Source organism: Polyodon spathula, chromosome 23 (assembly GCF_017654505.1).
Source record: "Polyodon spathula isolate WHYD16114869_AA chromosome 23, ASM1765450v1, whole genome shotgun sequence".
NCBI lineage: Eukaryota > Metazoa > Chordata > Actinopteri > Acipenseriformes > Polyodontidae > Polyodon > Polyodon spathula.
This window is the reverse complement of record NC_054556.1, coordinates 11,928,604-11,940,621: the sequence shown is the minus strand read 5'-3', so window position 1 is coordinate 11,940,621 and position 12,018 is coordinate 11,928,604. Positions and strand designations below refer to the sequence as shown.

Sequence of the window (12,018 nt, the reverse complement as noted above, 5' to 3'; positions counted from 1 at the left end):
CACATCCTGTACTGCTTTATTTTCGACTGTATCATATATAAATAAATAAAATACAACGAGACAGAAATTTGAAAAGCTAATTTGCGGCTTGCCGTTTACAGTTTGTGTTTGGATTTCAGAACCTTGGATAGCGCATAAACGGATAAAAACACCAAAGTTAAACACCAAGTTATTTCTGCATCACAAACCTTTCAAATCGACTCTTAACATCTCGGTTAAGGGGTGAAACACCGACCTGCACAATATAGCCTATCCATTCCCAGAATGAGCGTGGCTGAATCCCTATAAGATGAATAATTATCCCGAAGCACTGTTCTCCTGTCCTCTTGTCGCGGTTCTTACGGCGCCAGCTTAAAGCGAGGAAAGCAAGTCTAAAAAGAAAGGCTGAGGTTTTATGATAATCTGCATTAGGAATACATTTCAATTTTAACTTATTCCAGTCATAAGTAGTCCTACTTTAAATTGTTCACGTTTATTAAATGTAAATTCAGGGCTACTCTGGAACATTACAGCCATATTTAGAGACACCGCTTGAGTGTTGGTGCTTACTTAATATATCTTTTTTTTTTTTACAATATAGATCGAGAACGCACACTTGAGAATTAACATTTAAGTGTTTCGAAATACAGAACGCGTTTGTTTAGGTTATTTAAATAAATATAGGTTTTTGTTGGCAATGGGTTACATGTCCAGCTAAACAGTGTGATTCAGATTTTAATTGTGCTACTCATACTGTCTCTATTTTAATCCCCTTGCTTTCAAATTGAAGTGTAAGGAATGGTTTTCAATAATAAAAACAAAAAATACAAACTTCTACGCACTTTGCCCAGTAACCCTATTTTATAATGGCGTATTATCAATTTGTCAGGCTATATAATAAAGCCTTGACACTTTCGTTCTTATTTAATTCATGAGACAAACCAAAACATACTAGAATATCAGTGACTTGAAAAAAGTGTTTCGACGTTGAGCACTTTATCCATCCCCGCCGAGTACATTTTTCAGCCAGTACCGCCACCTGCAGATTAAAGAGAGAGCGCGAGACACAGTCCATCAGTCACAAGCGCTGCAGACTTCACATTTACTAGCAAGAAAAAACGACGAAAAGCCAACCAGTTTCTCTTCTCATGGACCAATATTGCCTTTCTAAAATTACACTACGGTGTGCATGCATGTTATCTGTTTGAAAGCGACTTTTACGAAACTCTTTATTAAAAAGAAACTACAGTACAGTACAAAACAAACAAAACAACAACAACAAAAAAAGAGTAGTCATATTAGTAAGATTGGGAGACACTGAGAATGGCGTCAATTGGAGAGTTCGATCCTCTAACATCCACCGTTCCTGCAACCAAAATTGAAATAACAGTCTCGTGCAGGTAAGGGCAATTTAACACGTTCTGTTTTTCATTCTGTTTGATTTAAAAAAAAAAAAAAAAAAAAAAAAAAAAAACTTGTTTATAGTATATAGAAAAAAAAATATTGGGTTGAGTTATTAATCATATGCAAATGTTAAACTATTGACATAGGCTTTGAATTGCAAACCAAAACTGTTGACTTTAAAATAGAAATGTTTTATAACTGGTTGCATTAAATGAATGCAAATACCGAATGCAAAATACGCAAAGACGTTCTAAAACATTCAAGTCAATAGTGGTTCTATATGTGCAAAGAACCACTAAACATATATATATATTATTATATATATATATATATATATATATATATATATATATATATATATATATATATATAAAACAAATAAAAACTTACAGTTCGCTACTTCACTTTAGATTTGTCTGAATGTTTTTTCTAAACACTATTAAGTTGACTGTCTTCTACGATAAGTAGCTCTCCCAGAATACTCTGCCTGCTTCCCCACGCTTGTAACTGATACTTATGGGAATGTACAAGACAGTTGTTTATTATAATTAAACACTACAAATGTCGAGTTGCATCTTAAATACCGACGCTGTTTGCTTCTTGAGTTAAGCCTCCTGCGGAACCCACTCAATCACACATCTTGATGGCGGTGGCAGGTTGGTAACCGTGCCGGCTTTTGTATTGCAATTAACCATCTCTCAAAAAAGTGTTTCTGATTGAAATCCAGGTTTTGTTAAATTCCGAAAGGTAGGAGGTAAATTGCAGCTGTTGTTGAAATAACTTGAAAATCAGTAGCTATTTGAAGGACTACGGGGAGATGTTATCAAGTGTGATAATCGACTGCCCCCCTTCCCCGCTGGGTAAAATTAAACTTTTTTTTTTTTGTCCGAAATTTTGTCCGACGTCAGTCTCATATTTAGCTGCACAACAAAATGCCAGTCATACCTTCAACCCTGCAGGAAGTCTGTAACACTTTTAGTTTGTTTAGTGTGCAATTGTAAAACACTGGCTTGTACTACAGTTCTATAAAGCACCATTTTATTCGGACAGCAAAGGGTTCTTTTTACATTTGCAATCATCATGTAAAATCGACAAATACGAATTGTTTTTTATAGAACTTAAACAAAATAAGGGTTATAGTGAGAACCGTAAGGAACCATGCTATTCTATATTGAAATGCCCGTGAAGCCACATTGGGAAAGTAAAGCATAATTCCTTGCAGTTAATGCCAGAGGTGACTGAAAAAATAACAGAATCACCGAAACCTCGGAGGTGCAGTGAAAGTCTCAGATCCTGATGTCTGTTACACCGTAGTTAACTGTACCCCATGATTTGCAACCATGCTGTCACTCTAGTTGATGCATTCAATTGACACTTGTTTGTTTAGTGATCATCTGTACCCATTGTATAAAACTCAATGTTGTTCAGTATCTGTAAATATGAATTGTTCTTTGTAGAAACTAAACAAAATATGTGAGGCTGTTCCTCATTTAAACACTAATAACAGTGTAGTTTTAGATATGGAAAGACTTGGCAACTTTGTACAAGTATCAGTCTGCAATCTACATCTTTGAGATGTTGTTTTGGCCATCATGCACAAAACTAATTTGCAACAGGGTGGTGCAGCTGTTATATATTACACAGGGTTAGAAACTTCCGTTAGTCCTGCACCTAGTCTTGGGTTTCAGAGCTCCCCTTGTTTAGGTATATAAATGAAGTCAGCAGGTGCCAGGAGTTTGAACAATCAGGCCCCTGCTCTGAATTAACTAATCACACTTGAAAAAGTCTCACCTGCGTCCATAGCAAGAGGAGTTCATGCAGCTATAACAGAAGGAACAATATGTTTAAAAGGGGTTGCTCAAACCCCTGGCTACTGAGTTATTTTAACAGTGTACTTAATGGATGGCAGTTCAGAAACCCAGGACTGGGTGCAGGGCTAGTGCAAGTTTCTGTAATTTAATGAATTAAAAACAGCATGTTTTTTATTGTTGGGGCAAATCAATTAACATTGTATGGATGCTGCTGAGCTTTGGAATTAGATTAGCAACCGTGCAGATATTAGATCAGTCTGAACCGATTCTCAGAAATACAGGATCAATATATCCACACAAGGGTACTGACTGTCCGAATTATCATCAGGTGTCCTATCCGTATCCAAACTATTTGACAAGCCATTCAGGTGGATGATTGGTCCTGCTGCAGGCATGCATTAATCAGCTGCTACTGAGAGAATGTGTCTCTCTTCACCCTCAGAAAGGTCTTGTCATTTGTAATCAGCGTTCTTACTGAGAGACTTATCAAACATGGTGTTTGAGAATGTTACGAATCCTTAGGCATACAAAACAACTCCCCACCAAGACATAAATACAGCTTGGTGTATAGAGAGGATGAGCTTCCAAAGAACAAATGTGAAGATGACAACATTCATGTAATGTATAAAGCCACAGCATAACTAACATTTTAATATGCAATACTGTACATTATCTGTTGCCGCTTTGGTCTAAACTTACATAATAAATACCTGGGGATTACAATATTAAAGGTGTTGCTGGCTTATTTAAATTGCACAGCAGAATTTCACTGAGAGATTGCAGGAACAATAAAACTAAGTAGTTCACTGAAAACTGTGTTCATTAAAAAAATAAATACTGTTTGCAAAAAAAAAAAAAAAAAAAAACCACAAAAGCCACTCTGAAAAAAAGAGAAAGATTTAACAAAGCCTCATAGTTTCTATAATTACAATTCTTCCTTTGCCTAGCAAAATTGAGAACTTCAGTATACTGCAGACTTGCTTAAAATTGCAAAAACAAGTTTTCTCTGTATTACAAGTTAGGCATAGCCTTCCATTGTTGTCTTTTAATATCCAGCCTTAGTGTCGATTAGACAATCACTGTCTATACACCTTGCTTTGCAGCTAGCTTGTATCAGACTGTCATACTCACTCTAGTTCTTATAGTGGGGATTAGTTGATCTTAGCAAACAGCTTGTTGTTGATACTAACTCATTTTAGGAAGGTATAAGTGCAAGGGTTGGAATAAATATTAGAAACACCTGCCATAACACTGTCAGTACGGTGATTTGGTGTGACAAGCCTGCAAGTATTTTCACATGTCACAGAGCACCTATCACCGTAATAGTGGTACAATATTTCAAGTTAGATAAGTATATGAAAAACCACAAAGCGGTATATAATTAAATATGTTAACATTTTTCAGCAGGTTTCATTCAACTTTATGAAGCAAAATTAGTTAATTCAATAGGATGATGTAGGGAAAATAAAAAATATTTCTCAAGTGAAATATATGTTTATTTGTATAGCTCAGAAAAGAATAGCATTAAATGGATGGGGTTATAGGCTCCGGACTGTAGCAAGATCAAACTGAGCAATGGGCACAGCACTCCTCTCCTTTTTTATAAATGCCTGCGAGCACACCCTTGCAGTGATGTATTTGGAATGTATGTTTTTATCACCCTGTTCCTCTAGAGTCAGTCGAAGTGGCACTGTATTCTCTGGCCAGCAACAGCATTTGAGAAACATTCTTGTAAATCCCTTATCAGTGCATTCACTCATAGCTCCCCTTCTCCACAAGAGGTATGCTTACATTCCTCAACTGAAGTAACCCACTCAGATTCTCTGATGTAGACAACAGCATTTAAAGAATAATTTGTTCTAATATCTAAACTACTAAAAAATTCCTACAATGATGCAAAACCTTTGTCCATAGCTGTAGCGCCTGTCACTGATTTATTTGTGATGTCATATCTGTTACATTTATTCTGTAAAATTTTAAAACTGCATCTCCATGTTACAGTGAGTTACAGTCATAGTGTCATTTCTTAAGTTGAGGTGTTTTCGTAAGCAAAGTCTAGGGTGGAATTTTCTCCTCATAAATGACACACTGTATAGGTTGGGGCTGTTTCATGCAAAGTAATAGTTGCGTAACTAATGACTCACATGGGGAGAACATGTCTGAAGAAAAAGCCAATTTTTATGGCTGTTGACCTATTTGTTCTCCACATGTGGGGATGACCTAGACAAATAATGTGCCATTTTAAAACTTGCTAGATTTCCAACAAAAAGCAGCCTCCCTTGGCCAACTTGAACTGGAACTATCTGATAGAAGGCAGACTACAACTCTCCCGGTAGAAACTGAATAAGGATGAGGCTTTACCTTTCTCAGAGTCAAAGATCTCAAAGGTATCTTTTAAGAAGACAGTTGCATTTGACAGAATGGGAGCATCCTGTCCCTTAAAACTTAAAAACAAAAATCTTAAGCAAAGTATCTGAACCTAACAATACTGGCTACGTTCAGTAGAATGTAACCATTAAGGAATAAGAGTCTAGCCAATCCAGAATAAGGAATCTAGCCAATCCATTATACAGTTTGACAATCTTTTATAACTGTGAAGCAGGACCTTACATTTACTTTTAGTGTCATATATTTTTTGTATTGGCCACACTGGAAGGGACAGCACAAGTAGTGGCTATGTCAGTTTCCCCACATTGCAACCCGAACTTCCCTGAAGGAATTAGAGGCAGTAATCAGGGATGAATGGTCATGTACTAAACTTTATTACACACCAAGTGCATTTTAATCTAGCCCAATTTCTATGATACTGTATGATCAACATGGACTTGTTAATTCTGAAGTTGGGATCTGATGTTTGCTGAACAGTTTTAGCTGGCCTTTCGATATATTCACTAACAATTAATAATAATAATAAAAACAATACTGTTTGTTAATGTGGTTGTAAGCTAGTTGTTAAAAGTTGGGTATTTAATATGTGATATGAGCGTGTGTTTCTGGAAAAATCCCTGAAGTTCTTCACTGCAAATAACACACAAGTCTATATGAGAATGGGATGTACATACATCCCTAGACCAATACTGCTTTAAAATGTAGCGATAATATTTTGAGTATTAACGTTTTTTTAAACTCATTTCTTTAAATGTTGAGTACATTATATATTTATGTAGCTATATGAAAAGGCAAGAGCTGATTATGCCACAGAATACCATGTGATCTCCAAAGCCAGAGAAAGCCATTTATTTTTTATTTCATTCACTACACAAATACTAGGTGCTTCATACAGTAAATAATATTTCCAAGTTATATTTAGTTTCTATTCATATATTAGAAGTTTTTTAAATAGCGATTAAGGCTGGTTTTATTTTGCTTTTATAAACTTGAAAAGCGTCCCTTTTTAAATATAGCATGTCCCAGTTTTATGGCTGGCATTTCTATTTCGCATACATTCCACATCTGCTGTGTTATGGAGTGGGTCTGTTGATCTAGCTACGTATAGAAATGACAATGATGGATAAGTTGCAGAGTAATGCAAATGAAGACAAACTAACCTATGGGTTTAGACAAGAGATAGCATGGTAGGTTTGCAGTCTATGCTAAAAATGACCTGATTTGGTAACCAGTAAATTTGATGTGAAACCATGGCAACGAGTAGGCTGTAGTAATAATGTGCCATTTTCTAGCTCTGAAGATATATATATATATATATATTTTCTTTAAAAAAATACCCATTTTAACATATCGGTAATTTGGGTTTGAGATTATAAGCACTGTTCACAGCTACCTTTCCATGGCTCTGGTGTGTGTGTGTGTGTAATGTCTGACCAACAGAACTGTTTGATATACACCTTGCTTTTGCTCGTGCTAATTAGCAATTGATGAATTATGTTAATCTATTTGCTTTTTAAAAGATCATTTAACAGGATGCATTGTTAGCACTTAACCATAGCAAATAGTGGCATCTGTGATTGGATGTTAACATAATTTACAAAAATAAAAATTCACCAAATTAGTTTATCTAAATAGATTTATTCATTTATTTATTGCCTCTTTTCACAAAATACTTCTTTGTTGGTACAGCACCTCACAACATCAAACATGCAGAAAGATCACATATTGTAGTTAATCAGACTTGCAGGTCCCTCACATGAGTGATTTCATGTGTTATGCAAAAAATATCTTTGACATGTAACCTGTAACATCATTCATTAGGAGTTAATTGACATGTGTAAAAGCAAATATAGTGACCAGGCTATTCCATTGCTTATTGCAGAGGATACTGACATTAAACAGTGATGCCCTATCAAAATATAATTAAGGTTAAGCTGACTGATGATTATACTTAAAGGTTGATTCATCAGTCTATTTAAAGACACTCAGTTGTGCCATTGTTAGTGTTATGCAGACTTTACAACAAACTAATCACAAAAAAGCCCTTTAAAATCACCCAGATCACTGCTAACTGCTTTCTCTTGTCATTACAGCTTTTTAAACACTCAAATTATATACTATGTCTTTATAAGATGCTGTACTGGCACTGTACCAGCTAAGCGACTGTGCCCGTTGGCGTCGTAAATGTAATTATTTTTTATTCTGCTACCTGCTGCTTGATTTGAGATGGAAGGTTGCATAGATGAGGCATTGATAACCGCTAGAGGTTGGTGTGATTGCTGAATTCAATTGCAAGTTTTTTTTTTTGTTTGAGCAAATTAAGAAAGATTACATTAGCAATGCATTGTAAGGTGTAGGTGTACGCAATTACAAAACCCACAACAGATTGGAGTGGAGGATTAGTGTTATGAAACTGAGAACCCAGAATTATTGCCAGTGACAGGGTGCATTGATTTCACAAGGTATATCAATATGACACATATCCCCTAGCAATATATACAGGTCTGGCATAAAGAGTCTTGTGTGTATCCAAACACGTTGTGATTTAGCTAGCTGATGCAGAGTGCTGACACTGGCAAAAAGCTAGCAACAGAGCATGCAATAATGCACCTAGGAGGCCGTGTTGAGGCTCTTATCACATGGGTTAGTAAACTATCAGTCACTTGCTACCTTTAGGCCTATATATTTTTTAAATATATCATTATGTTCCCTGTGGCCTGTTCTGTGCCAGTACCATAATTCATGTCTTCTGGCTTTTGTTCCACCTGAGCTCTCAATTACTTAATTGGTCTAATTATTTGATTAATTGGACACATTTAACACTTCTCTCCAGGCCTTAAAATGTTGTGCATTTGTTTAAATCACCAACTCTGAAAGACCTTACAAAATATAAAATTTGTCCAATTGAACAAATAATTAGATCAATGATGTTAATTGAGAGTTAATTGGAATGAAAACCAAAAAAGCCTGCGGCCCTTGAGGACTGGAGTTTGGCATCCTGCTCTTCATAGTCGCTACAAGTTACTTTGTCAGCCCTGCATATATAACGTATTGCATGCCCTATGAAAAGCTAGGTCACCATGGGCTTCATCTACAGTATGTTGAGTATACTTTATTTACATGTTAATCAAACTCCTACATTACTATGGCTACTGAAATTCCTTTGTCCTTGCACCTGGAGAGACAATTAAAAATAAAATGGAAGGATGTTCAAATTAGAGTTTGTTTACTATTTTAAAGACCGCAGTACAATATTTACAACAACAGTGTCAATCTGTCATTTACATATTAACATAGACCTGGATGATTTGAATATATAGATATGCCAGACAAGACTTCCAGTAGTTGAAATGGGAAGATGTGCTCCATGTTGAAGTGTCAATTAAAACAGGACATGCTAAACAACGTCATACAGACAAAGATCAGTAAGCAAGAATCAAGAGATTATTTTCTATTAAATTCGCACTTTATATTTTTCCAGCCAGCCACTGGACCACAAAGAGGCATTTTTGCCATATAAACTATGTCTACTTCGGTATTACTCTTGAGTTGAAACAGAAATATTGTCCATTGTGTCAAGTAGACAATGGACTTACACATTTTCCACTATATTGCAATAAAAGGCCTTAATTAAAATTCTTATACTGTTTGTGTCCACTCTGCTAACCCTTCCCTGTGGTCTATAACTGGGATACTCTAACAGATGGCTCTTACATGACTCATTGAGCTGCACAATTAACACGAGAACAAACAGAACATCTAGAAGGACCTATCTATGTTATAGCTGCCAGATATAGCTGTGATTGAAACACCATTATCATTTCTGATTGTATGATTTTCTACTACGACCACTGACATTGTCTCTTCTGAAAATGAATTATTTTTTAAAAAAGACTGTAGAAAAATAAACATTCAGCTCCTTTGATTTCACATGAACCACAGGCAGCTTTCTAGCACTGAGTGTACATGTTCATTGTCTTGATATTTTTCAGCTTTTCCAAAACGTATGTTGCAGTAAAACCGCTTTTTCTAGATGCCACCATCACTCTGAATAAATCATTTAAAAACTGCATTCAAAAGGCAAATGCCTTTTTCAAATACCATTCAAAAGCAAGAATACTATGAGAGGTCAAAATGAGCCCTTGGTCCTCCTAGGTAGGTGTGTTTGTTACTCCTAAAAATATAGATAAAGTGCTTTGAGTGTAGTCTCATATAAGACTATAAGTTAAAAATATACCAGAGTGGGAGAATTTAATATCAAGTTTCATGAATATTTTTTTTTTAATGGTGTCAGAATTACCCCTTGGTTATTCTACTGTTAAAGTATATATTTTAAAATCTTTAGTTTGAAAAGTGTAAAACCTGTAGTCTTATGTAGAAGTAATTGCTGTCAAAATTCATATTGTTTTATACTTGACAAATGTTTAAGGAGTAGAAAACTACTGCTTACTATTTAGTTAGCTTGTTAAACTTGTACGTTGGTAATGTGTTTTTTTTTTTTTTTTTTTTTGGATAACTGGTAATCAGTATGGTCAGACAATAAGATTTCCCTGGTAGTCAGTATGGCCAGACAATAAGAATTCCCTGGTAGTCAGTATGGCCAGACAATAAGAATTCCCTGGTAGTCAGTATGGCCAGACAATAAGAATTCCCTGGTAGTCAGTATGGCCAGACAATAAGATTGAATACATGTAATCTATAGCGCTTTAAGCATTGTCCTGGATATGATATATACAGTGCTGTTGTTCATTTTCAGAAAGGAGAGCTTCCTTTTAAATCTCTCTATGTAATCTGATTGGCCCTTTTTAAATAAAATGTTAAATAAATAAATTATTTGAATAACATTGGCCCTTTTCAAAGCAGTGTGCTGTTTCTGAGTTTCAGAAACACACTTTGCATCTTTGCATCACCACTAATCCTTCACCAAGGTCTTTATAATTGCATCACCTATGAGGAATTGCTAATGTAATCATCTTTCTATAGTCACGCAAACAGCAGGCATGGAATTGAATTCAGAAATCATCACAACCTGCCCTGGCCGTTTCAGAACTCTGCTTAAAAGAGATTGAATTCTCAAAAGAATATGCAGTGACACTAGCTCAAAACTTGAAAGTTCCTTGACTTTTTTTAATGACAATATTTCTGCTGTCAAGTATTGTTAAAAATCACAGTTTTTGCATTCATAATTAATTATGTTTGTCAAACCAGCTTGCAAACATTTCAGTTTAGTTAACATACCTTCCACAAGGGTGTACAAGCAGTGGGGGTTTTTGCTGTCTCATGTGGCTTATCTATTTGACGCAGAGTACGGAATATGGTACTGGCACAGAACAACCCATAGGTAACACAATATGATGCAATACATTTTATTTAAATAACTGGCCATTAAGGGGGCTTTGTTGAAGCCCATGCGTGCATAAAATATTAAAATATTATTCCACCTTAACTCTTTTTTTTATGACGTTGTCAATCATTCTGAGTGGTTTTGAGTTCTGTTGCTCCAAATTTTTTATCAATTTTCTCTGCTGCAAAATTGACCTGCCAACATCTGTATCAGGAGAATCCTTGTATACTTTATTGAGCCTAAAGAAACCCGATAATTCAGTGACCTTTAAACTCTGCTGGCCCCTATAGTATAAGTATGCTGAAGACGAGACCAGCACAGTTTGAAAGGTCACCGCATCAGACGGTTGCTTTAGAATTAGGAAGTACGCAAAAGGAGCTGGCAACTAGGATTCTAGAGGAAATTCAAAATTGGTTCAACTGAACTTATAAGTAAAATGATACTTGAAACTACTTACCCTTTCATATTATACAACAACAGAATCTCCTGTTGTTTTCTAAGATGTTCAGCTGTTCTGTTGTAGCTCAGTAATGGAACAGCAAAGAATTAACTCATGACACCTGTTCTAAGACCACTGCTCACTGAAATGGTTCAAACACTCCAGCACTTATCTCCAGCCCTGACTACAAACAAATAACCTTAAAAAAGGTTGTAGTACAATAGTGGTAATGACACTCACATAATTCCTCAGGAGTTCCATTATTACCTGCTAACGCCCCACATCGATTCCATTATCCCTTAATATAAAACCATATTTCTATGCACCATAACAAACTTGTTCTGATACAACTGACTACTCAAGGCTTATGCCACACAGTACAGATGGGTTGTCTGAATACAAATATCAGAAAAGTAGACTGTATTGTATTGTATTGTATTGTATTGTATTCCACCTGTGGTGACTGATTCATTTTTTTCCTCTTGCACTTGTTTCCATAGGAACCTGCTTGATATGGACACCTTCTCCAAGTCTGATCCTGGTATGTGACACATGCTCTAAATACCTTTATATATGAAACATTTTCGCAAAGTTGATTGCTAAGCTGGAACTGTAACTACAGCCCTTGTTAAATGTGGGTTACAATCACAAAG

General features: G+C 35.7%; 1 protein-coding gene across 1 annotated transcript in view; it reads left to right on the top strand.

The window, feature by feature from the left end:
* Positions 1–919: 919 nt before the first annotated feature.
* LOC121297714 (copine-9-like) overlaps positions 920–12,018 on the top strand; it is a 119,377-nt gene continuing 108,278 nt past the window's right edge. The window contains exons 1-2 of the mRNA XM_041224163.1: positions 920–1,379; positions 11,866–11,906. Of these exons, the coding sequence (XP_041080097.1) occupies positions 1,303–1,379; positions 11,866–11,906 (118 nt within the window). The 5' untranslated portion in view covers positions 920–1,302. The remainder of the gene's footprint in view (positions 1,380–11,865; positions 11,907–12,018) is intronic.